The sequence below is a fragment of the Ursus americanus genome, chromosome 3, assembly GCF_024610735.1.
Source record: "Ursus americanus isolate L20-20 chromosome 3, mUrsAme1.1.p, whole genome shotgun sequence".
NCBI lineage: Eukaryota > Metazoa > Chordata > Mammalia > Carnivora > Ursidae > Ursus > Ursus americanus.
Genome location: NC_142129.1, coordinates 84,819,801 through 84,847,445, shown reverse-complemented (window position 1 = coordinate 84,847,445; position 27,645 = coordinate 84,819,801). Strand labels below are relative to the sequence as shown.

At 40.6% G+C, this 27,645-nt stretch overlaps 1 protein-coding gene across 6 annotated transcripts in view; it reads left to right on the top strand.

Annotated features, from left to right (window-relative positions):
• SRPK2 (SRSF protein kinase 2) overlaps positions 1 to 27,645 on the top strand; it is a 228,543-nt gene that overhangs the window by 65,581 nt on the left and 135,317 nt on the right. The window contains exon 1 of one of the 6 annotated variants that reach the window (XM_045793436.2): positions 24,122 to 26,482. The exons of the other annotated variants lie outside the window; for them this stretch is intronic. Within the exon in view, the coding sequence (XP_045649392.1) occupies positions 26,445 to 26,482 (38 nt within the window). The 5' untranslated portion in view covers positions 24,122 to 26,444. Of the gene's footprint in view, positions 1 to 24,121; positions 26,483 to 27,645 lie in introns of those variants that run through there. 6 annotated transcript variants of the gene reach the window in all.

Genomic DNA, 27,645 nt, shown 5'->3' with positions numbered 1-27,645 from the left:
GAGCATAGTTTATTTATTTGGAGGAAGCTTTTTGTTTTTTAAAGTTAATTCTTTAGAATAACTATTAGTTCCTTTTCATGGTTTTTGTATACTGCTGTGATAAGGCAGGATTTTTGTTAAGTAAACATCCTGTATTATCTCTGTCGGAGGCTTTAGGATCCAGAGAACATAGAACCCATTTAAATAGGTACTTGACGTAAAGCATTTTGAGCAATGGTTATTTACTGCCGCGGTCTGGATGCTTCTAGAGTGATAGTTCGTATTTTTCCGTTAGAGCAGGGTCTTCTGTAGCTATGTGGTGGTTTTAATTTTATACATTTTGATTTATCTCTAATCTAGGAAGGCTTTTAGTTTTTCTTTTGCAAGGAGATGGCCCTAGTCTGAAGGGGTCTGTAGGCACTGTGTCGCAGTTACTAATAGCAGCCTGGACAGTCCTGAGGTACTGTGGATTGCTCGATGTATCATTAGTCTCTGGAGTCCTATAGTCACAATACTAAATACTAAATGAAGAGATTGGTTTTTCTTTCAGGGTTTTTCTTTTTTTCCGTCTAATTAAAGTGTAGGATATTACCTGATGGAAAATGAAGGGTTAAGGCAAAACTCTGTCCAGTCTTTGGGCAAGACATTTCTGTTGACTGTAGTGTGCATGTATGCATATTCTGCCTTGTTCCAAAAAGGATTTAAAGTAGTACTTCTCTGCAGTTTCTATGGTCTGAGTAAGACTTACAGATACACTTAACAGTCTCAAGTTGAAATGAATCTGGCTTCCAAATACTGTGTACTTACTCAACAATGCTGCCATTGTACCTCGAAGTCTTGTTACACCTTCAGGGTTTGACTATGTTCACTGGTCATAAGTCTTTATCCTTTGATGTTAGAATCAATTTTTGGCATCGGCCAAAAATCACCGAGCGCCAAGTCTGGTGAATAACCTGGATAGGCAGTCCTGGGTTGTTAGAGTTTTTTGGCTTATTGTTTTTGACTCATAGACTATGAGCCAGAACGTTTTCAGGATGATGAAACCGGTTTCTGAGCCACAGTTAACTCCTTGTTACTTCAGCAGACTTGAACAATGGGGCCAATTGACTTTTGGTCTTTGTGGGATGTTCCTACAGTAGCAGTGCCATTGAGATCAAATAAACAAGTTAGCATTGTCCTCGCTTGTGATTTTGATATGGAGGGTTTTTTGGGGTTTGGACTGCAACAGTTTTCTGTTGCAAATTTCGTGTTTTCAGGTCACTGTGAAACCTTTTATCATTAGTTCTTCTAATTTTCTTAAAATGTTATTTTCTTTAGCTGTCCATGAAAGATTGAAAACAAAGAACAGGTTCTAACTGCTTTTTATCACTTTGTGAAAATATTTGGAACATTATTCACCCTACTTCCTGTATATTTTATTGGCCACCCTGCCTCACCCCTCTCCCCCAACCAACAGATTTTCTTGTGTTCTGATTTTTCTGCATAATCATTCAATTAGATGAATTAAATTTTTACTTTGATAGCATTTTGCAGATGAGGAAAAAGACTTATGGAAGATGAGACTTACTTAATTTAAAGAGGAAAAATTTAAATCCCAATTTTCTGAGTCTAATTTTGAGGACTTTTGAGTACTTAATGTTGTCATGATGGAATTAAGTCCTATTTATTTTTAGTTTTTTTTTATAGTAATGTGAAAATTAAAAGCATTCTCCCTTTATTTCCATATATTTTACTTGAGGATTTAATGCCCCACAAAAATAAGTGTTCATTTTTTTTTTTTTCTCAGTAAGGTCATTTTTCATTATAAACCAGCATGGATCCTGTGCACACATTTACCTCACCACATGGTGCTTTGGCCTTGAAAACAGTTATTGCATATGAAAAAATTATGTTTCTCCTGTTCCTGTTTCTTTGTTTCCATAAATCATGCCAGAAAATCATATGTATTTTAGTGTTGCATTGAAACATTAGTTTGTCTTTTTTATAATTTTTACTAAAGCCACATTTAAAAGTTTGCTCCGTGAGGGCCTCCTGGGTGGCTCAGTCAGTAGAGCATCTGACTCTTGATTTCAGCTCATGTCATGATCTCAGTTGAGCCCCGAGTTAGGTTCTGCCCTCAGTGGGGAGTCTGCTTGAGGATTCTCTCCCTCTCCTTCTGCCCCTCTTCCTGCTCATATTCGTTCTCTCTTTCTCCCTCTCCCTCTCTCTCTAAAAATAAATAAATAAATATCTTAAATAAATATCTTAAATAAATTTGTACATTTAAATTAGGCTGAAACACAAAGTTTCTTTGTTCAATATTATATTTCATTTATGGCAGTATCCTCATGTGCTTATAACTCAAAGAAGTGATCATTTTACTTTGGAAATATTTTAGACCTTTGGAAATGTGTTATATTCTATGATTTATTCTGATTGGAGTAGTTTGGGTCACCTGGCACAGAATTCATTCCCTGGGAAATGTGATAAGGGCATTCACTTAGACACTGTTTTGATGGCAGCTGAGTTGGATATGTGAGTGTTGGGGGAAGAGTGGGTCCCTACATAAAGTCAGAATGCTGTTATCACAGGTGAGAAGATTGGATGAGACTGTGTACCAGAACTAGTCAGTCATTCACTGTAGGCCCGTTACCTGCTCATTTCAACTCAGGAGATGGTACACTTTGCCTCCTTGTTCTTCCTGTAATGACCATCCAGGCCACATAGATACTGAGCTCAAATGGGATCACCTCCAGCTCCTCACACATCTAGGGCATTCTCCCACTGTACTTTCCTATTCCCCACTGGTGGATATTTAAACCGTGCCCCTTTGTTATGTATAGGTATTCCTCTTGTAGTTCTAGAGCAAACATAAATTGTACTCACCAAGAGTTCCTGTGGCCTGTCATTGCCTGTCGGTGGGCAAGTGTTAAGGAACTGTTCTTATCAGCAAACGCTGCCACACACAAACTCTCCAAAGCTCAAGGGGAAGAAATATTTTTATGAAGGATTACATACGGTCCATCCATCCTGTCATTCTAAATTTTATATTAAGCTGAGCCATTTTGGTGACCTGCTTTCCTGTAAGGCATTGTGTTAGAATGGGTTACACTTATGGTGGATAGAGGTACTATTACAGCTCTCCTCTGCCCATGGTAGAAGAAAAGGCTAATATTTCTTATTTTTTAAAGTTCCTCTTTAAAAGTTTAAGAAGTTTCTTTTTGGGATGCCTGGCTGACTCAGTTGGTAGAGCATGCGACTCTTGATCTCGGACTTCTGAGTTCGAGCCCAACTTTGGGTGTAAAGATTACTTAAAGTGGAACTTCTTTTTTTTAAGATTTTATTTTTAAGGTAATCAAAATATATTGATTTCCCTTAACTAGAAATAGATATGTTAGGCTGTAGTGTTCTTTTAGGTTCTGATTTTTTATTTTATATTTTAAAATATTTATTATTTATTTATTTATTTGAGAGAGAGAGAGAGAGAGAGAGTCAGAGCACACACGAGCCAGGGGAGGTGCAGAGGGAGAGGGAGAGAACTCCCCGCTGAGCACGAAGCCCGACTCGAGGCTCGATCTCACAACCCTGAGATCATGACCTGAGCCAAAACCAAGAGTCTGATGCTCAACTGACTTAGCCACCCAGGCATCCCCTAGTTTGATTTTTAAAAATTTGATTAAAAATGAGAAGACAATATAAAAAAGAAGCACTAATAATGATGTAGTTAAAACATATATAGAATATCATAGCACCAAATCTCAAATTTTAAAGATCAGAAAATTGAGGCCCAATAAATTTCGGTATCTCTCCCAAAGTTTACAGAACGAATACAGGCTGGGACTGAACCCAGGTCTTAGGACTCCCAAGTCCAGTCCTTGGTTGTGGGAGGGTGTGCTCTCCTTGAGATGCTACGGATATTGGGAGTAATGACAACTGAGAATTACGTGTTGATTTGGTAATCTGTATTAGCAACCTTTGTTGAATGCTTGCTGTATCAATGGTATTGTGTATGACTTAGGAGTTGAGAGAGGGAGACCCTTGCCATCAAGGCCATAGTGAGGGATGAGGGAAGATGAGCCTTTTGCAAACATAAGAAATGATTGACTTGACCCCTGAGGTCTACTTCAACTCCTTCATCGGATCATTTAACAAACCAGTTTTGGACCTCCCCCCACCCCTTGGGTAGAAACTGTGCAAGTGGGTTTTGGAGTGTGGGCCATGTGGGATGGTGAGTTTCCTTAAAGTTAGGGATAGGATGGAAGAAAGTGTTAGTGTTTCAGTTAAAGAAAGTATTATTTGTTCTGCAGATAACAAATATAAGGCTTTACTGTTCTGAGCATAGATATAGTTTTATCCAGATAGCAATTGACTTCATCTTTACAAGGTTCATTGTTCTTCTTTATTCCTTTTTTTTTTTTTTTTAAAGATTTATTTATTTATTTGACAGAGAGAGAGGGGGAGAGACAGGCAGCAAGAGAGGGAACGCAAGCAGGGGGAGTGGGAGAGGAAGAAGCAGGCTCCCAGCAGAGGAGCCTGATGCAGGGCTCGATCCCAGAACGCTGGGATCATGCCCTGAGCCAAAGGCAGACGCTTAACGACTAAGCCACCCAGGTGCCCCTGTTCTCCTTTATTCCTAATTTCTGAAAAGTTAGTTCACCAATATCTTTTTCAGAAAGGTTAATAAAATGTGGAATTCTCCAAACAGAAGTTCTATTCTTCATCCTATCTGTGCGCTATATGGAAAGTATTCATTTAAAAAATTACATGGATGGAAAAGAGGCTGTTCACAACGTTGAGATGGGGCAAAGCCCTTAGTTGAAAGGATTGTGGGAACTTGAAGTATTGGGCTCTCCCACCTGAACCCACTCAGCAGTAAAAATGGGGATGTGAGAAGAGTGGCCCCACCTCCATCCAGGCCCTGCAGGACGGGGACACTGGAGGAGCAAACGCCTCTGGTCCCTGGGGCCTGCAGGAGAAGTCATGTCTTAAGGGGCAGAGGTTGTGGGGACTGGCTTATGGTTCTTAAGTTCCAGTGGGCGGCGGGCGGGGGGGGGGGGGCTGGGGAAATTAGGGCACATTAGTGGTGCTGGTGCCATGGGTAACTCAGGCTGACAGAACTGAGTAGCATCTGGGAAGGTGGGTAAGCAGCGCTAGCTGAAGGGGGGCTGTTGCTGGTTCTCTTGGTGGCCATGAGAGCCATGTGCTGGGAGGGCACGTGAAGGCCTCCTGGGGAACAAGCTCTGCTGGGGGCCGGTCCACACCTCCTCTCCCCTGCTGTGCCCTGGTGCAGTCACTTGGACCTGTTCTAGGCTGGGGGTGGGCACCTTATTCAGAGCCACACTATCCTGAAAGCCTCTTTATTTGATAATTTTGTTTGCTTTTATAGACACAGAAATACTATTATACTGTAGTAGTGCTTGAATTTTGTTGCTTACTTGTGTGGGGGGTTTTTAGCTTTTTAGTCCCCTCAGATGGCCTGCCAGAAATGTTAGCATGCAGAAGTGCCCGCCGTGAATACAGAGTGGTCGAGAATCCACCCCAGCTATTTCCTAAACAAGCCTTGTTCTTTCATTCTTTGTGTATTGTGTGTTCATGGTGTTTCCTCTGCAAGCTGCTGAGGGCCTTCTCCTGCTTTGTACTTGGAGTAGTCTGTTTTTACACTACTCACCTTGTATTTCAGTGAGTTGATTATGTTGTTGTCTGTATTAGTCTGAGTTTCCAGAGTGGCTGCACCAATTTGCATTCCCACCAGCAGTATATGAGGGTTCCCCTTTCTCCACATCCTCAAAGGGCCAGAACTTTGGATCAAGCAGTAAAAATAAAAAAAAGTAATTGATACCTTGCTCAACATACAAAAATTAACTCAAAATGGCTTCTAGGCTTAAATGTAAAACTACGAACTACTAGAAGAAAACATTTGGAAAAAATCTTTGTGACTTGAGTTAGGCAAAGACTTAAGTAAACCCAAAGCATGATCCATTAAAAAAAAAAAAGAAAGATGAATTGGACTTAAAGTCATCTCCTCTTTGAAAGACATTCTTGGGGCACCTGGGTGGCTCAGTCCATTAAGCGTCCAACTCTTGGTTTCAGCTCGGGTCGTGATCTTGGGGTCCTGGGATTGGGCCCCAAGTTGGGCTCTGTGCTTAGTGGGGAGTCTGCTTGGATTCTCTCTCTCCCTCTTCCTCTGCCCCCCCCATTCATGCTTGCTCTCTGTCTCAATAAATAAATCTTTAAAAAAAAAATTGTTAAGATAACAAAAAGAGAAACCGCAACTGGTAGGCAGTATTTACAAATCATATATCTGATACAGAACTTTTTTTCTAGACTATATAAAGAACTTTGCAAACTCAGGAAAAGATACCAATTAAAAAATGGGCAAAAGATCTGACTTGTCACTAAGGAGGATGTATAGATGGCAAATAAGCACATAAAAAGATGGCCATTTTATCAGTCATTTAGGGAAATGTAAATCAAACCATGAGATGACTCTATATACCTTTTAGAATGGTTAGAATAGAAAGAAACTGACTATACCTAGTGCTGGTGAGGACGTGGGCCCAATGGACCCTTCACGCAGCATACCATATGACCTACTCCCGGGTTTTACCCAAGTGAAATAAAAACTTATGTTCATATAGGAACCTGTGTGCTAATTTTATAGCAGCATTTTTTTTTTTTTTAACAGTGGCCAAAAATGTAACCATTCAGATTTCTCTCAACTGGTGAATGGATAAACAAATGGTGATACATCAGTACAGTGGGCTACTGCTCAGCAAGGAAAAGAAATGGGCTACTGTTGCCATTGCAGCGGATGGGTGACTCTAAAAGGTGCTAATGCTTAGGGGCGCCTGGGTGGCTCAGTTGGTTAAGCGGCCGATTCTTGGTTTCTGCTCGGGTCACGATCTCGGGGTCTTGGGATTGAGCCCTCCATCGGGCTCCACGCTCTGTGGGGAGTCTCCTTGTGGATTTCTCTCTCTGTCTCCTTCTGCCCCTGCTTGTTCGCTCTCTCTCTGTCTCACAAATAAATAAATCAATCTTTTTTTTTTTAAAAAAGGGAAGACGGTGTTACGCTTAGTGAAAGAAGCCAGACTCAAAAGCCTGTAGACTGTACGGTTGCATTTGTATAGGAAAAGGGGAGACAGCAGGGACAGAAAGCAGATCAGTGGTTGCTAGAGGTTATAGGTGGGGAGGGGTTGGCTGTAGAGGCTCATGGAGCAATTGTTTGGGTGTGGAACTCTTCTTTATCTTGTCCGTGGGGTTGGTTACACAATTGTGTTTGTTTTGCACAGAACACATAGGGAACTGAACATAAGACAGTGAATTTTACAGTATGTGAATTATACCTTAATTAAAAATGAAAACCAAAGTAATTTGATACAGGTGATTATCAAAAGTTTTGTTAACTCTCTTAAAGCTTGGTAAAACTTTGCAGGTTTGGGGGGAAACAATTTGCCAGATCACCTCTGAAGGCCTTTCAGTGACTGTCGTGAGGACCTCTGTATGCCTAATCTTTTGTCGGAGTGCATAACCATGGAGGTAGGCTGTAGGACGTTGCCACGTGTTACAGATGAGTGTGGTTTGAAAAACGGGTAAATGTTGAACAAGACAACATTACACAGTTGATGTGAAGGAAAATGGCAAGACGTGATAGGTGTGCTTTATGTGATGGCCTTGCATTCCAGCAGTCGTGACCCCTGCGTGGCGTGTGGAGCACGGCCTGTGGCGTTTCATTCTGTCAGTGTATCACTGAACTCCCTGTAAAATTAAAGACCTGTGATTGGCACTTGGTTTGCTGTTTCCAGCAGTCCACTGGTTTTTATGTTTTATTTCTAAAATAGGTTTATTTCCTTTTGACAGTTCTGTCACACCTGAGAGTTATTGTTACTGAAGATTCCCGAGAGTATTGTCGGCGAGTGTGAGGGGGCCCAATAAGTATTCTTAGTCTGTATGTTTTTTTGTTAGTTGATAGCACTTGAACCCCCCACCATAAATGTTATCGTGGACCTGCCATAAAGATTGTGAGAGGCACTTTGTAGTAGCGGCCTCTGGAGCCAGGTGACCTGGGTCTGTCTCCCAGCTCTGCGGTTTATTAGCTGTGTGACCTTGGGCACAATTTAACTTCTCTATGCCTCTGTTTCCTCATCAGTAAGTGAGGGGAGGGTGATAATTACAGCACCATCTCCACGGAGCGTTTGTGTGGATTAACTGAGCTAATAAGTGGGAAGCCCACAGCAGTGAGCTGCTGCTGCTGTTAGCATCATTCTTCTGTCGAGGAATAGCATCATACGCCTTCCTTAGTTTATGTCCGAGAATGGCTATCATGCTCTTTCACCTTTGGCTTCCTGAGATTGGGTTTCTTTACTTTCTGCAAAGCCAGTGGACATACCTCATACTTTCTTTCCTCTTGTTTCCCTGAAGTTCCTCTGTCCTATATACTTCATTGCATATTTGATTTTTAGTAAGAATGTTTGTTACATTTGGAGTCTGTCTTCTAAAGACTCATTGTCTTAAGAAATATGAGACGGAACTAAATGTATCTCTTAAATCGGGAGGCAGTGAATGTGGTTATAAATTGAGATTTGGACACTTGGTAAATTTAGAGAACCGAATACTATAAATCAAAAGAACAACCTGTTTGCTTCTTTGTGTACTATGTTACTTTTGTAAAATTGTGTCTTTGTATTGCTCTCTCAGCACAAGGCTGATTGTGTTTGTCAGTATTTTGAAGGTACTTGTTAAAAAGCACTTGTGGGATGGGGCGCCTGGGTGGCACGGCTAAGCGTCTGCCTTCGGCTCAGGGTGTGATCCCGGCGTTCTGGGATCGAGTCCCACATCGGGCTCCTCCGCTGGGAGCCTGCTTCTTCCTCTTCCACTCCCCCTGCTTGTGTTCCCTCTCTCGCTGGCTGTCTGTATCTCTGTCAAATAAATAAATAAAATCTTTAAAAAAAAAAAAAAAAAGCACTTATGGGATGGTTTGTGGAATGGCTCTGAGGTTTCACAGAGTATTGTCCTCAGACCCGTTCTTTAGTAGGACAAAATAAGATCTGTCTTTTAAGCTTGATGATAGCAAACCAATTTACTAAGTAAGACTGTTCTTCTTGTGGGGTTAAATTGGGTAGTATTCATTAGAGGTTCTCAGACTACCAACTCATTTGCTGGCAGTGATGGTATCCTCTGTACTGAGAATCTGAGGTCACTTTTGCAGCCTCTCTTACTACCTGAGCAAAGCTTCTTCACTGAGGAACCTGAACCGTGACTCCCCGTATCCCTTTCTCAGCTCCTGGCAACCTCTGTTTTATTTTTCTCTATTAACTTACTTATTCTAGGTACTTCATGTAGGTGGAGTTATATTTGTCCTTTTCACTTTGGCTTATTTCACTTAGCATGTTTTTAAGATTCCTCCATGTTGTAGCATTGTCAGAATGTCCGTCTTTTTTTTTTTTTTTACAGCTGAATATTATTCCACAAATCCAATAATACAATTAAATAATACATTTAACCCAGTATCTCCAAAATCACAGTAATCTGTGTAAAAATATTAATGGAATATTTTTCATTTTCTTTTTATGCTAAGCGCATCTCTGTTGGGAGTGGCCACCTTTCAAGTGCCCCGTGGCCATATGTGGCTAGTGATTTCTGTTTTGGACAGTGTAGGTCTAGAATAAAGGATGATTACTTAAAATTATTGAGCAGCTCAAACTTTTTTTAAAAAGAAAAATATTTGCTGAAAGACAATTCTAGAGAAGATTGTAGTCCTCAGCCACAGAAAAAGAGTATTTAAAAAATGACGAAGGACTCAGGCATGGCTTTTCCTTCCTTTCCTTTGTTTCAAACTTCACAAGGGTTAAGAGCCTTTGGAGGAAGACATACTTAACTCTGAATTTCTTTTGATGAATAGATGTAAAGAACTCTTGACAGGATTTTTGATTCACACTGTCCTAAATGCAGTGCTGGTAAACCATAGGTAATAAATGTTCTGAGTAGAAAAATTTGAAATTCAAGTAGAGCTGGAATAGAAATTTGCAGTGGGTGCCGTGGGGCTTGATGGAAAACTCCTGTCCAAACTCTGGAATTTTTCTTTTCCATTCCCATTCCTTGAACTTTGGGGGTTGTGCCTGATGTATGTCAAGCACTCCTCACTGTCGCTGTCGGGAACGAGGAGAGCACAGGGCTGTAGACTGGAGATGCCCGGTGGCAGCCTCTCCAGATGTGACTCTGCTGTGTGCTGCCTCCCCTGGAGGGATTGGATCAGGCGTGCGCCCTGGCCCAGCACAGGCAGACCCCAGGGAGTCCAGCATCTTGTGGATAGTCTCGCCTGGCTAGAAAAGATGACTTGGAATAATGCATTCCCTGCCCCAGGAATTTGGATTTCTGAAATGGACAGATTAGGCCAGTTTGGTAGGGCCACTGTATCACTGTGGTTAGTAGTAGCATTGACTTCAGAGTTCGATTTACCCGGGGCCAAGTTCTGTGTCTGCCACTTAATGGCTGGGTGACTTTAGACATGTTACCTTACCTCTTTGCTCCTCCCTTACTGATCTACAAAATAGAGATGGTCGTCGTATCTGCCTTAAGTGTTTTTATGAAGATAAAAATCTGTAATCCTTGCCAAATTCAGGAGTTATCGTTGACATCATAATACAAGACAAAGATACTGTGGCCGCCATGATGTAGAAGAGCCTGGCGTACTTCTGTTTCCCAGGCTGCAGGTACAGAGCTAATCACTTGGGACGGAATGAAACGGATGCTCAGAAGCACATGTACTGTAGCAGTGGGACCCTCAAAAGAGAGTGGGCCCAGAACTGCTTTTATAGGGGCCTTGAGTAAACATTCAAGTGTTACAGGTAGTTTAAAGGAAACTTAATGTACAGTGTGCGAAACTATCTCTAGTTTCCTCACCAGGCTAGAATGAGCCAACTGGAAGGGCACACACGTAGCCACTGTAAGGGACAACGAAGAAAGGCAGGAAGAAGCGAAAGGCACTGAAGCAGGCCTTCAGCCACTGTTCAGAGGCCCTGAGAATATTCGAGTAGTGCGTGTAACAAAAGGCTCTGAGGTAGCCTGATTTTATTTTAAAATCAGAAGTATGAATGTCTCAATCCAGAATGGCTTAAATAAGGTAAGACACATAATCTTTCAACTGTCATGAACACATGACTCTCCAGAATCACTCATTCCTTGAAGGCCGGTGGTGGAGGTTCACCTGCGTTCAGAGGAGGGAAAGCAGGGGAAACTGGTTAAGAAGTGGTGAAAAGTTAAAAACATTAAAGAATTATACAGTCTTTCATGTGTGTAATACATGAAATACAGATGTGTTTTTTTGGGTTTTGTTTTTGTTTTTTAAGAGAAGGGGAGAGGGGCAGAAGCAGAGGGAGAGGGCACGAGAGCATCTTAAGCAGACTCCACACAGCGCGGAGCCTGTCGTGGGACTTGGCCTCACAACCCTGAGCGAGAATCAAGTATCGGACGCTTAACCAGCTGAGCCACCCAGGCCCCCCGTGAGTTTGAAGAATAATGAAAAAGGCACCTGAGTACCCCACTCTCCCAACTCAAGAAGTAGAATGCTGTCAGTCCAAATATTTTCCCCCTTTCCTCTTTCTTTGTTGTTGGTCCAGATTTCAGAGAATTAGGCTTTAGAAAAAGGAAAAAGCAGGTTACTTCAGATGAGTTAAAATACGTTGGCTAGTATATTTCAGTGTAAATTGAGGAACCATTTTGTTATTAAAGTAGATAATGATATGACTGGAAGGAAGTTATATTTTTTAAAAAAGCAGGACTAGAATTTCTTAACCTTCTGTTCTTGAGCCATTTTAAACTTACCTCTTCATTGCGGTGGTTCTGTTGTGGGAAGTGTTTCTCGCTGTATAATTGCGCTGGCACTTGACTCTAGTGTCTCAAGCACACGCCTTTCTCCTCTGCACTGTCTGAAAAAGAACGCAATAGTCCATGGCTCTGCGTACAAAATTTAGTTACCCTACCCCTCATCTGCGGGGTTCTGCATTTCATCTATAGCACTAGCTTGTCTCTCATAGGCTCACTGCATCCATTGGTTGAAACTTGATCATTTTTGGACTGCTAAATTATATTTTTAGATACTTTTTTTTTTTTGAACTCACCAGTTTGTCTCAGCAATTTTATTTTGTTTTAAGAGCCTGCTCATGATAGAATTAGAAGGGACAGACTGAATTTAGTTTTTAAAGCGAATTTTAAATGCTCTTTGTACAACCTTCACAAGATTCCCTTTCTTATGATAGAACAGTGTCAGAAGAATTTCGCTATTTTTTTTCCTTCAATATAACACTCTCAGGATTCCAGCAGAAATTGCTTTGATCTTGATTAAACTGTGAATTTTATTTGAAAGTGAAAATTGGCATTTTGAAAGCTATTTATAATGGTGTGATGGCAGTCTTTTTGCAGAATGTCCATTTGAAAGCTGGGTAACCACAAAAGGGGTTTATTTTAAATGGAATATCATTTGGCAACACTTCACATTATTTAAGAAAATTATTTTTAATTACACAACACCCATAAAAAATTTAGGTGCGGGTAAAGGTAAAATTTTCTGAACACCATTTCCTCATTCCTCATTTCATCTGCAAAGTAAGGAAAACCTTTTCCTAATCATTTTGGAATATACTCTTCCCATTTACATGTGTGTATGTATACACACACACACACACACACGCACACACACACACAAGTATACATGCACACATATGTACACCTGGGAAATACACGTCTGTAACAACAGTAGTATTATACTGTGTGTATTCTGCAAGCTGCAGTTTTAGTTTGTAGATCATTCAGTACATGTAGACCTACCTCATTCTTTTCAAATGCTCTGTATGATGAGTGTACCATAGTTCATTTAACAGTCGGGTTGTTCCCTTACTTGCAGTGGTGTACAGCATTAGGATGGGCATCTTTGTGTGATTCTCCTAGACCACACGTGACTGTTTCTGTGGCTTAGATTTGGAAGAAGTGGGCATGCTGGATTGTTGACTATCTAGCATTCCCTTTACTGAAGTCAATAAATACAATATTGTTTGGTATGATTGGCCATTTGCGCTTGTGCAATGATTTTTTTTTTTTTTTTTTTTGTAATACCAGTCATTTTAGTTAGATAAGGAGGACAGGGGCCAAGTATAAAACCAGTGATTCTCAACACTGGGTGCTTATCAGCATTACCTCAAGGACTTTTTCAGCATCATCACTCTGAGAGAGTGATTTAAGTAGTCTGCAAATAAGTGCAGATGGCCCTGAGGGTGAAGAGGAAAATTAAATACAAGTAGTACATCCCGAGACTTTCTGAGAGTACCCAAGTTACCCAGTACTGGCTCAGGACCTAGCTCACCCCAGAAAATACAGCCAAAATATGGCCAAAAAGTTTGATTTTCTTTCAGCTCTTAATATAAGCTAATGGCCTTACCCCCCCACAAATGCTTAACACATAAATGATTATTTTCAGATTGACAGAGAGGAAGAAGATTTTTTTAGGAGGAGGGGACAGCAGGATTATAAGCATGAAGCATGCGTAGGACTGCATTTGTAGGATTGTGTTACAGCTTTCATAGACATTATCAACATAAATGAGTAGTTAGCTTTTTTACTTTGGAAAAATTTGAGAGCATTCTAAATGGGCCACACATAGAGCATAATGGTTGAGGGCCCAGACACTGTGCAGTGGCCGCTGCAGTTCAGTCCCCCTCTACTAGCTCTGTGAACGGTGGCAAGTACCTGAGCCTTTCTATTCCTCAGTTGCCCTATCTGTAAAATGGGGATAATGCTAATGTTTATCTTATAGGGATATGAGAGTATTGAGAGAGTTATTATAGAAAGCAAATAGAAGAGTTCCTGATGCATTGTGATTGGTACAAAACGTTAGCTGTTACTGTTGTCATTGTTGCTAGTTATCACAGATACAATTATGAATCCTAATGTCTTAATCTTTAGGTATTGTTTCATGCTCAGTATATTTTTTTTCTAAGTGACTAGAAAGCAGCAACTCGATAGATGGCCAGAGATGATAAGGATGAAGAACTTGTACTCTGGATTATCGATTCAAGGTTACTTTGATGTAACAAGGTTTTCTGTGTCCTCGATATGTTTAAGGCCCTGTTTGTTGATTTTTGCATATTAAAATGGAGAACTAGTTGAGGTTTTCTGTCTATGTAATTGGTAGGAAATCCCACAAAAATCAAATAGCCTGTGACTGATTTGCGGAAGTATTTGTGGTACTTCATGACACTCTGTAAAGCAACAAAGCCTTGGAAGTAGGCTTTACTATTGCTTGCTGCTGTTAAAGATTTTTATAGACATAAGGGACAACTGATTTTTGAGGTGAGAAGTTTAGGATTTACAAATGATAGAGGTGATAATTGGCTAAGTTCCTGAGGGGCACTGTGTGGGCGGACAGACACATGTGAATTGTGGAGAATCGACAAGTCTCGTAAATAGCTCCATGAAGTTGAGTATTGTTTCCCCAGAATGATGTAAGATTTTAAAAATTTACTTTTCATTCTGATTCACCTGTTGAATCTCTTACTTCGGCTTTAGATGTATAGTTGGTTGTATTCTACCCTGTGGAAAAGCACGACTTTGTTGTACGGCCTGTAACATGCCCCACCAGGGTCTCCGGCTTTATTTCCTACCAGTACGTCCTTCGCTCCCGCCAGTCACCAAAACAGCTTGGATGACCCACACGACAGGGTCTGGCTTTGTTTGTGCCATTTTCCTGTTGGGAGTGGGCTTTTCTGCACCTGGTGGAGTCCTCCTAACCCTAGTAATAAAGGCCAAATGCCTTCGGCCGTTCCCTCTGCCCTGACAGTCTGGTCATTTCCTTCTTGCAGGCTGCAGTGGTGGATGGAGCTCGGCTTTAGAGCTCCATTGTCCGGCTTCTCATGCTGGCTCCCCAACATACTAGCTCTGAAGTCTTTTTTTTTTTTTTTTTTTAATTGGGATAAAATTCACAGATCACCTTTTTCACCATTTTAAAGTTTACAAATCAGTGGCTTTTAGCATATTTATAATCTTGTAAAGACATTGCCATTACCTAATTCCAGACCATTTTCATCATTCTAAAAAGAAACTCTTTGTACCTTGGCAGACACTCCCCATTTTCCCTCCCCCCACCAGCCCTTAGGGCTACTTACCGTCTCTCTAGATGTTCCTGTTCTGGACATTTCATGTAAATGGAATCATGCAATATGTGTTTTGTGTCTGGCTTGTTTCACTTTCCATGATGTTTCAGGGTGTATCCATGTGGTAGCATGTATCATTAACTACATTTGTCTTATGTATGGGTATACCACATTTTGTTGATCCGTTCATCAGCTGATGGATATGTGGGTTGTTAACAGTTTTTGGGTACTACGAATAACACGTGTGTACACATTTTTTTGTGAACATAAGGTTTCAGTTCTCTGGGTATATACTGAGGAGTGGAATTGTTGGATCATGTGGTAACCCTTGGTTGAACTTTTTGAAGAACTGCCAGATTGTTTTCCAAAGTAGGTGTGCCAGGGGGGCCTGTGTGGCTCAGTTGTTAAGCATCTGCCTTTGGCTCAGGGCGTGATCCCAGAGTCCTGGGATCGAGCCTCACATCAGGCTCCTCCTCTGGGAGCCTGCTTCTTCCTCTCCCACTCCCCCTGCCTGTGTTCCCTCTCTCACTGGCTGTCTCTCTCTCTGTCAAATAAATAAATAAAATCTTAAAAAAAAAAAAAAAAAAACCAAAGTAGCTGTGCTGTTTAACCTTCCCACCAATAGTACATGAAGTTTCCAAATGCCCCACATCCTCTTCAACACTTGTTGCTGTCTTTTTTATAATAGCCATCTTAGTGGGTATAAAGTGGTATTTCATCGTTGTTTTGATTTGCATTTCCCTAATGACAAATGACATTGAGTAACTTCTCATGTGCTTATTGGCCATTTGTGTTTTTTCTTTGGACAAATGTCTATTAGATCTTTTATCCATTTTTAAATTGTGTTCGTTTTTTTATTTTAAATTGTTGAGTGTAAGAATTCTTTATATATTCAGGATTCTGGTTCTTTATCAGATATATGATGTGCAAATATTTACTCCCATTCTGTGGATTACCTTTTTTTTCCCTTGCTACTATTTTTTGAGGCACAAAAATTTGTGCATTCTCTGGATGTTCAGTTTATCCTTTGTTTTTTGTACTTTTTGTGTCATGTTTGAGAAGCCAGCCTAACCCAAAATCATGAAGATTTACATCTATATTTCCTTCAAAGAGTTTTATAGTTTTATTTAGGTCTTTGATCCATTTGGGGCTAACTTTTGTATGTGCTGTGAGGTAGGAATCCAGCATTATTCTTTTGCATGTGTATATCGAGGTGCCTAGAACCATCTTTTCTTTTTTTCTAAATTTATTTATTTTAGAGAGTGAGAGAGCGAGAGCATGAACGGGAAAGGCAGAAGGAGAGGGAGAAAGAGAATCCCAACCAGACTCTGCCCTGAATGCAGAGCCCAAGGCAGAGCTCTGTCTCCTGACCTTAAGATCACGACCTGAGCAAAAACCAAAAGTCAGACGCTTAATGGACTGCACCACCCAGGCGCCCCAGCACATTTTTTGTAGAGCCTGTGCTTTTCCCGTCGAATGGCCTTGGCACTCTCATTGCAGATCACTTGGCTGTAATGTGAGGGTTTATTTCTGGACTCTAATTCTGTTCCATTGATCTATATGTCTTCCATTTATGCCAGTTTCACAGTGTTTTGATTACTGTAGCTTTGTAGTAAGTTTTGAAGTTGAGATGTGTGAGTCCTCCAGTTTTGTTCTTTTTCCAAGATTGTTTTGGCTATTCACGGTCCCTTGCATGTCCATATGAATCGAAGGGTCAGCTTGCCCATTTCTGGGAAGGGGGGGTGGAGGGCGGGGAAGGCATTTAGAATTCTGATAGGAATTGTGTGAACCTGTAGATCAATTTTGGGGGAATATGACCATTTTAACAATGGTAAGTCTTCCAACCCAGGAACACAGGGTGTCTTTTCATTTAAGTCTTTAATTTCTTTCAGCAGTGTTTTACATTCTCAGTGTGCAAGACTCTCATTTCTTTGGTTCAATATATTCCTAAGTATTGTATTCTTCTTGATTTTATTATAAATGGAATTGTTTAGTTCTGGGAGTTTTAGAAAGTCCTAAAACTTCCAAAGCTTTAGTTTCTATGCATGCAAAATGGAATTTATGTTAAGTACCTGCTTCTCCAGTTGTGAGTTGATTTGTATAAAGGGCTCAGGTAGGCCTGATGTGATGGTTCAAGCTAAATGTTAAATATTAGGCTGTGAACTCTCCAAGGAGTGGAATTTCGCCCTATGTATTTTTGGGACACCTCCTTCCTCCCCCCGGTCAGGTAGCATTTAGTGGGGTGCCTGTTGGTGCTGAGGGAATGTAGGAGGGTGGAAGAATTGTACTGCATCATCAGTTTCGGTTCTTAAGTTTGAAAGTTAACGTGGATTGGGAGTTAGGGACTCCTATTCCTCCTTACACTTCATATTTTGATAGGGCTTCTTTCTTTACACATGTAAATAAGCCTTGTGCAATAATTTTACCACGTCTTAAGGTAGTGAAGTTACTTTTCAGGATGTTGAATGGACTTTGGTTTACTAAAGGAGTCAGAAACCAAGAAATCATTGCCTTGGTGAACTCACAGTCCTCTAAATGCCAAAATTGTAAATGAAATTAAAATGTCCTAATTTATGACATTGTAAGCCACAATATTAGAAAACCGAATCGTTTCAGTTTTATATTAATATCTAGTATTAAAAGCAATGTTTTAATTAGGATTATAAAATACTTCCTTTTTCTGAGTGCTATAATTTCTAAAATTCATATATTGGAAAAATGTATAGATGGTGTTTATTTTAAAAGTGTAAAACAGAGAAAGCTTTAAACTTGATCTCATGGTAAACAGAGCACTGGATCTCTCAGCCTGCGTGTAACAGCTCAGTTATCTAAGAACTGGTGTTACTTCTGTCTCCCCAACAGAGTCAGGGTTAGAGTGCCTTTGTTCTGTTTAGCAGCCGGGATTAACTATTAATGACACTCTGCTGTGGTGAGAAATGTGTAGACAGTTGTGAGGAATTAGCTCCATTACATTTCATTGCTGATAGAGGGAGGGCATTGATGGTGATGCTAATAAAATTAAGCATTTATTTAAACGTTCATATTTTCTCATTTTTGTATTTAGTTGTCCTGAAATTCCTCAGTATCAAAATAACAAAAACAATGGTAACAAATACTGTATGATGCGCTGTGAAGCCTGAACGCACCCCTGCAGTGTCAGGATGGGTGGTGTGGGGTCTTGGGCTGGTGTAGACACAGCCAGAGACCCTGGCTCCTCTGCTCCCTGCCTCTTACCTCCAGGCTTCTGGGGTCAGTGAGGATGGGAATCCCAGTTGGAGGGGATTGACCTACTTTTCTTGCTACAACTTGAAAATCAGTAACAAACCTTTCCTTTTAAACTAATGTTCCTTTCAGGTTATAAATTATACTCAGTAATAATTTAAAAGGTGACAGAAGGAAAAATATTTCCTCTAGTAAATGAAGGTTGTGGTAAGTGGCAGCAGCAGCTACCGTGGAAGCTCAGACTGAAGCCTAACCAGCTGGAGACCACCTCGTCCTCCTCCCGTGCCTCCACCGCCCACCCCTGCCCCAGTGGGGGTTTGGAGTGAACACTTTGTACTCCACTGGCACTGCGCCATGTTCAGGAACACAAGTAATCCTGTTGGGGGATCGTAGCATGAGGAAATTTGATACTGGAAAAAGACTTTTAAGGAAGGGGGTGAAATTGGGAGTTTTATCTTGAAAAAAAAATCAGGTTCTCAAAGCAAGCTTATTTATCAAAATTTGAATTGTAATTGAAAAACAAGTACTGAGTATTCGATTGAACAAAGAATGTGTTGTTTTTGACATGAATTTTCATTACTAAGTTTTATATAATAACGTGATTGGATATCTTCTAATTTGTAATGTAGTTGTAATGAAGGACATTTTTGCAAACTATTTAAGAGTGTTATTATTTTCCCTGTTAGATAATCAAATTATTGTCATTCTTGAGACACTTAGCATATTATTGTCCTTGTTGATTTTTCTCATCAATTACTAACTTTCCTAACTCCTCCTGTAGTCTCATTTCTCAGACTCTGTCCTCATTTGGAATTCTAACATTTCATTAGTATATTCCACCAACTTTGTCAAATGTTGCATTTTGTGTTGCCTATTTTCAGTTTTCACTTTGTTCTGGATTTGCATTCTATTTGAATTGTTGGGACTGTATGAGCATCGGTGAGACAGAGACAGAGAGAAGGGGGGTTGATGGGTGGACACAGAGGCTAGGGATAACCAGGGACAGTTTATTAACGATTGTTTTTGTTTACACAATTTTTGCTTTTCTGTGTGTTCTTATAACAGATGACTTGAATAATGAATGCCGGGATAACAAGGACCCCTTTAGAGTGGACTGTCTTCATGGTGTTGGTCAGTTAATCGCTGACCGTCCTAGACGTCTCGGAGAGCTTGCTTTACTCCTCCCCTTTATGAAGGATCTCTTAACGCGTCCATCTTTGAATTTTGAGTCAGGAACGCAGTACTTGGTCCCAGATGGACACTTGAGCCAGAGAAGCGTCTGCAGGCCCTGTTTTGCATTTAAATGGGAGCCCAGTAAAGGTACTTCTAGGCTTGAGTTGGAGACCGAGAGAGAAGGACACCAGCGTGCGTCCCAGCAGTAGAATCTGTGAGCACATGAAAGAGCAGGAGACGCAGTTAATTGGTAGCGACAGAAGCAGTGGAATTAGGGTCACAGAGGTGTTGAATCACCAGAATGGTGAAGCGTTAAGATGGAGAGCAGTCCCTCTGAGTGCTTGGGCCCAGGAGCTGAGTATCAGCTGCCCTGCCTTCTGAACAAGATTCTCACTGAGGCCTGTGGTGGGGGCATTTTTCTCTTCTTACGTTCTAGATGTTTTCTTGCAGTATTATCCTATCACCTGAGGTAAACTGAGCACATACCTGTTTCTTGTAGCCTGAAACGGCTCCAAATATATCTAAAGCTTTAATAAAAAAAAGAAAAGTCCTCCTTATGTATACCCAAAATAAAATCAGCTTTGTGAATGATTATGTAAAGACTTTGGCAAGAGGAAGGAAGTTTAGTAAATCTGTTGGAATAACACCCATGGAAAAAGGATGTAGGTGGAAGAATTTAGGTAGAACTCTCTGCCCAATTATGTCTTATTTAATTTCCATGTCCTAAAAGGAAGGGTCCCACGTGAGCTCCTGTTTGGCGTGTGGTGCCGTAAAGGACGTGGGAGCATGTCATCTCGACAGCATCCCTGTGTTAGTCTCATCCACGTGGATTCAGGGCTGCCCACTTTCCCTCCCAGGCTGTCTGATCTGCGAAGCACATCCTTTATTGGACTTTGTTTTAATAGTAGTTATCGGTAACTGCTATTCCTGGTCTTAAGGCTGGGCTCAGCTCTGGACTCATAGCCCTGTGTGTTCCGTGAGTCTCCAAACTCATGTTATTAAGTGGAAAATGAAATATTAGAGATAGTAGGCCATTAACCAAAGAGTTAAAAATATTCATCTTTACAAGGAATTTGAGCATCTTTTAAAGTGTAGGTATGAGAATAAAAGGTGTTTGTGAAGAAGGTCTATGGGTTGGATAGAAGAGAATGCGTGGGAGATCCTGGTGAATTGGTTTTTCCTTTTTGGTTTGTAAAGTGATGAATAATAAAGAGTATTGATGTCATTGACCAGTTGTAATCAAGAAAGCTATTAGTGATGATTTTAATTGATTGGAGATATGAGAAAATAGAATTTAGAAGCTGATTTTATTTATCTTTTTTTAAAAAGATTTTATGTATTTATTTGAGAGACCGAGAGATAGCAAGAGAAAGCACAAATGGGGAGGAGGGGGGGAAGCAGGCTCCCCGCTGAGCAAAGAGCCTGACGCGGGGCTCAATCCCAGGACCCTGGGATCATGACCTGAGCCGAAGGCAGACAGACACTCAACAGAGTGAGCCACCCAGGCGCCCCGAAGCTGATTTTAAAGAAGGCTGAATGTTCTGCTTGGGTTGCTAGTCCTTGGAAATTTAGCTGTAGCTCTCAGAGACAGTAGTCTTTTGGAGAAGATGAAGAGTGTTCTTGCTACCAGTTGTTTATCTTTTTAACTCTCCAATTTATTCTTCATAAATTCACATGGTCAGCTAGGTGATGATCTCTGAGGATTCTTCTAACCCTGCAGTTGTTTGACCCTCTGACTGATTGTATCTGGAAATTTATATTTAAGAATAAGGAAACTAAGTTAGCTAGATTGTAACTTTGACTAGAATAGGCTAAGAAAACCATCAAAGTCTCAATAAGTAAGTGTAAATTGAAGTGAAATGTCAGATCCCCATCCCTAAGGAAGCTGTGGTCTCAGGGATGTCAGACAAGTAGTGTATATATTTTAGTAATTCTCTAATGAAGTGTATCTGATCTGTAGAGGGGTAGAGAAGGTGAAGTGTATTCTGTCTGGGACACTGTTGGAGGGAAGGTAGCACTTGGGCTAAGATTAGAAAAGGGAGTTGGAAATGGCTAGCAGACACATGAAAAAATGTTCAACATCATTAGCCATTGGGGAAATTCAAATCAAAACCACACTCAGATACCACCTTATGCCAGTTAGAATGGCAAAAATTGACAAGGCAGGAAACAACAAACGATGGAGAGGATGTGGAGAAAGGGGATCCCTCCTACATTGTTGGTGGGAGTGCAGTTGGTACAGCCACTTTGGAAAACAGAGTGGAGGTCCCTCAAAATGTTAAAAATAGAGCTACCCTATGACCCAGCAATTGCACTACTGGGTATTTACCCCAAAGATACAGACGTAGTGAAGAGAAGGGCCATATGCACCCCAGCGTTCATAGCAGCATTGTCCACAATAGCCAAACTGTGGAAGGAGCTGAGATGCCCTTCAACAGATGACTGGATAAAGAAGATGTGGTCCATATATACAATGGAATGTTACTCAGCCATCAGAAAGAATGATTACCCAACATTTGCATCAACATGGATGGGACTGGAGGAGATTATGCTACATGAAGTAAGTCAAGCAGAGAAAGACAATTATCTTATGGTTTCACTCATTTGTGAAACATAAGGAATAGCAGGGAGATAGGTAGGAGAAGGATGGGAAGAATGAAGGAGGGGTGGTAAACAGAAGCGGAAATGAACCACAAGAGGCTATGGACTCTGGGAAACAAACTGAGGGTTTTAGAGGGGAGGGGGTGGGAGGATGGGCTAGCCTGGTGATGGGTATTAAGGAGGGCACGTATTGCATGGAACACTGGGTGTTATATGAAAACAATGAATGAGTCATGGAACACTACATCAAAAACTAATGATGTACTGTATGGTGACTAACATATCATAATAAAAAAAATAAAATGCAATAGGTTGAGAGCCTCAAAAAAAAAAAAAAAAAAAAGAAAGAAAGAAAGAAAAGGGAGTTGGGTGTGCAAGAGAAGCAGACGGGGCACTGCATCCCAGGGAAGGAAACTGCATAAGAAAAGACTTGGTGGTGTGAGAAAGCATGGTGTGTGTGCGCTTAGTAGTCCTGGAACATAAAATAGATCGAAAAAGGTGAGCGGTAATAATGATACCCCAGATGAGACAGGGGTGCTGGTCTGGGATCCTTCACAAATTCCTGGCTCAGAAGGGCAGTGCTGCTGCTGTTCAGGGAGATGAAGACTCCAGTAGACCCTGGACTGAGAATTTGATGAGGTTAGCCTTAGATGCTGAGTTCAAGGCGTGTCAGGACCATGTATGTAGGGGAGAGGTCTGGTAGGGGTGGAAGAACATATGGTTCTGGGTTGCAGGACAGAATATTGGGTTCAAAATTCAGGTTTAGTCATCATCAGTGTCCTTTGGTTGTGGATGTCAAGGGAGTAGATGGAAGAGTCACTGCGTGAAAAGAGGGTCTTGCGAGAGAAGTATCACTAACATGTCTGTGTAAAAAAGATGATAAAGCGAAGAACCTAGAGTTAGGAGGAGAATCATAAGAACACAAAAGGACTAGAAAAACAAACAACTTATGTTGTCCCGTAATGTTATTTCGAGATTAAAATAAAATTATGACAAAAAAAAATCACCCATAATTTTGAATACTTATTCAAACTACAAAGGAACCACTTGTTCATTTTCTTTGTGAAATAAAGAAGTGTGGCCTTAGTACTCATTGGCTGAATGAAAAAATGGAGACCGTGGATGGCTGAATAAATACGTATTTATGGGATTGTAAGATTGCTGTTTTGGAAGAACTGAGGAGTGGTGGTGAAGAGAGTAATTTAGAATTGGGGGTGGGTGAGGCATAAGGTTTTAAAATATAACTATAAAAGCATACTGGATAGCTACATCAATTCATAGACTGAAATACTTTCTGAAAGGGTCCAAGATTTACATGCTAAGTAAAATTATAAAGTGTATTAGAAGAAAATGGGGTGATTTAAAAAATTTGGTGTGGGGAAAGTCTAAATGTAACAGGAAGACCATCATTGAGGAAAAGATTGGTGGACTTAATTGCAAAAAAAGTAATAAAGTATAGGGTCCTAGGTCCTAGATACTGTGAAATGAAACAGAAGAACCACCAGCTAATTGTAATGTGTGTAAGAGAGCATCCGAAGTGTGGTCATGGTAGAGGGCTCAGGTGACCAGAGGTTCAGGAGACTGAGGTCCCTTAGCCAAGGGTTTTTGGAAATCCTTTCTGTCAACATGAACATCACATGGCAGGTATTGTGGTGGAATGGCTTCTAGAGTTCTTAGTGAACGTGGGGAGTAATCAGACCGTGGCTGTATCGGTAAGGAGAAGTGGGGAGTAGAATAGATGGGACACACGGGCCTCAGGGTATACAGTAGTAACGTAGTATTTGTGAGCATTCCTAAATGTTTGAGTCCTTTGGGAGCTAGAAACAAATCTGAAGGTTTGAAGAAAATGTGAAAATGGTGGTAGAAACCTGTCCATGGATTATTGGAAACCTTTTTTGTTTGGAGCTCTCAAAGCTCTAACTTTCGTTTCTAATGTTTATATACTTCCTAAGAGCTGTGCAGTTTAAACTTGGGGGGTCTTTTTTTTTTTTTAAGATTTTATTTATTTATTTACTTATTTATTTGAGAGAGAGAGTGAGAGAGAATGTGAGGGGGAGGGAGAGGGACAAGTGGAGTCCACGCTGAGAGTAGAGACTGACACTGGGCTTGGTCCCACAACCCTGAGACCATGACCCAACCCGAGTTGAAACCAAGAGTCAGACGCTTAACTGACTGAGCCACCCAGGCGCCCCTAAACTTGGGGTCTTTCAGTTTACCTGTACAGATAATCTGTACACTGAAGTGCGAATTTTTTGTCTTTTTGAAATGATCAATTACCACAATGAAGAAGGATTCAAGTGTAACCTCATTTCTGACTTGGCTGGTTGATAAACTGAGAATAACTCTCTAGATGGGGAGGCTGAGATACAGATTAAAGTTAAACTTCGATATGTAATCAAACTATAGTGATAAAAAGGTCTATGTTGAGGTTGATAGTAAGAGGGGAAGGTGGATCAGAACTGTGGAGAAGCTGCTTAAGATAAGGCAGACCTGGTGTACCTCATTAACTCATTCAACAAATATTTGTTGAGGATTACTGTCCTTTGCTAGGCACTCCCGAGCAGCGGACACAGAGGGCTGACTACATGTCAGGCACGAGCCTACATCTGCATGACTGTCATGGAATACTGTATTTCATTAAATCCTCACAACAGCCCTTTACAGGCCGTTATTATCCCCATTTTATAGGAGAGGAGATAGAGGCTTTTAGAAAGTCTAAGTAATTTCCCCAAGGTCATGTGGCTCTTAAAGATGTTAGAGGATCCTGCCTTCAAACCCATGGCCGAGGCTGAGCTCTCAAATGTTGCTCTTTTGAAACTGGCGGGAGGGGCATTACTGAGCATTCACTGTGGCACCTGGTGCCAGACTCTGTCAATCCACCAGGAATCCTCAAGGTAAGTTTCATTATCATCGTCTCCGTCTAACCACCATGCGCTGTGCTCTCCCCAGTGGTTAGGGAGTTCGGCCACAGCGTGTGGCGGGTTCTGCGCTCTCATCACATGTTCATGCCAGTTTTATATAGTGCCCGTTGCATGAAGTCGGAAGCTTAAACAATTTAGAAAATCCCTTATTTTAACAACATTGAAAGGCTATTTCTGAACAGGTCCATTGTATTTTAGGCAACTAATTTCTTTCCCTTTCCCATCTTTTCATATTCCTTTGATTTTTGTAATCAAGATTCTTAAAAATTAAGATTTGTTTTGCCCCTTAAAAAAAAACCCAAAACTGTTGAGGTCTACTTTGAAATCCTGAGACTCCCTATAGTGGTATTTCAGTGGCCAAGTGTTTTATTTTTGGTATGTGAACTTTTTATTATGCATAGGGAAGCACGTTTATGAATAGGAAAACAGCTTTGCATGTGAAATAGCCTGGGTAATGGGACCATGTCAGTTTTATTCACATAAAATTATGTGCTTTTAGGTTAGTCATTAATATTTTTAAAGAAACTGTGCTAGGGTTTTTTCTTTTTTCTTTTTTTTCTTTTTCCTCTCCCTCTTATTTTTACCTCTCCTTCCCTTTTAGTTTGTTATTTTTTTTTTTTTCCAAATCAGTATCAGCAGTTCTCTTTTAATTAAACTGAATTGGCGCTTCCATTTCTGTTGCAGATGGCATTGTCAGTCCTTTCCTAAAAGGACAAGTATATTATCTGCTCGGTAACTGGGTGTTGCTGTTCACTTGTGCTGTACTGCGAAGGAGGAGGGGAGAATTAAGGTGTAAAATAGAAGTCTTTTTCTGAAGGAGTTAGGGACTAGATATTACACAGATTCTTCAATTAAAGACAACCAAGAAATTATAACAAAGGTTAAAAAAAATTCAATCTATAAATTGGAGTTCTGGTTTAATATTTCATTCTTAAGTGACAAAAATGATTCACTGAGCCATATTTTTTAGGGCCGGTGAAATGCAAGTAGCCAAGGGTTGCACATCTGTTCCTTACAGCTCATACCTTTATTGCCCAGGCTTCTCAGATGATCTAGGGTATCAGATGCAGTGGTGAGCATTTCTTGTTTGTGTTTTAGTTTGCTGCATTTGAAATCTTCTGGTAGAGCCGTGCTAGTTCTACCTTAAAAAAGAAAACACCCCTCTGCTTGAAAGAAATGGTACTTCCTGCTTTCATAAACAGTCATGTGCATAGTTTAGCAAGGCCTGGTGCCTCTGGAGCTTTTCCCTTTATAGCACCATCGAATCCCAGTCCTAACAGAAGTACTGCGAATCTTGTGGCCTCTTTTTGAACAAAAGGGATCAGGGACGAAAAATCTGTTGATACAAAGCTTGAAGGCAAGGGCAGGCAATCTTGGTTGTGAATATTTTCTGATTTTTCCAGAAATCAAGCAGAAGATTGAGCTGCTGATGTCAGTTAACTCTGAGAAGTCGTCCTCTTCAGAAAGGTACAGCTACATCTCTTGCATGAACAATTAATGGTGTAGCATTGCTAAGAAACCAACCAGGACGTATTTTTTTTCTTGTCAAGTTTTCCGTATGATGTATTGTACTGCATGCTGGTCACTGTGCCGTATTGAGGATGTGTATTTGGGCAGGCTGTTCTGCTTTTACAAAGGGTAATTGATTTTGTAAAAAACAGTGAAGCCTGACCAGCTGCAGCATGTACAGCATAGCACAGCCCAGCGCTGGTTCACGTGTGGCAGCTGTCGAAGGCTTTAAAAAATAATTTACTTAGCTGCAAAACAAAAATCTTGCTTTCTTTCAGGAAATACTAGTATTAGATTTTCTTCCTGTATTTTGAGGTTGTTGCTACAAAATTACCAACAATATTTGTAAGATCTAGGTTAAAAATACTTGGCTTTTGGTTGTCATAAATATTTTCTTATGTGGAAAGGGAGTGCCATTTGTAAATCGCTTAGGAATTGCAAACCCACAGATTAGTCACATTCTGAAAGAGAGATATGATGCTCCTTCAAGTCTGTGCTAGGGAATGGAACAGTCACTGCATGCAGTAATGGTTCGTGCCTGCAGGTAAGGACAAAATGACTCAGAAGTGTTTTTAAAGCAATTATTTTATCTGTCAATCAAGTGATTATACCTGTAAGGAGGTATTTCCTTAAAATGGCTATTTTACTTAATAAATGGAATTAGGGTATTTTTATCTCAAGCCAGAAATGAGGCTATATAGTTGCCCATTTTGATATGTAAATGTTGTGTTCACTTCTGTTTGCCAAAACTGTGTATACTACCTACTGTTTTAAATTGAGGTTCTTGGGCATACAGTTGATGCTTACCTTTCTCCTGGTTACCTAATAGTTTATACTTTATCCTGGTATTTTATGTTGAAGGTCTATTGATGTGTCTTGCCTGTGGTTAGTTTTCAGGTTATCCTTTTTGTTCACAGATTTAATATTTAAGAAAATATTATGGAGACGTGATTTAGTAGTTGTGAAATGATAGAGAAAAAGCACTGGGGGGGGGGGAATGAGGCGAAGAACCTTCCGTGGTAAAATGGATTTAATTCAAGTACACTAGTATATGGAGGACGTGATCTGATGGCAAAATGATGACATTAAATCGATTTATTAGTGTAATTAGGTGAAAGGCT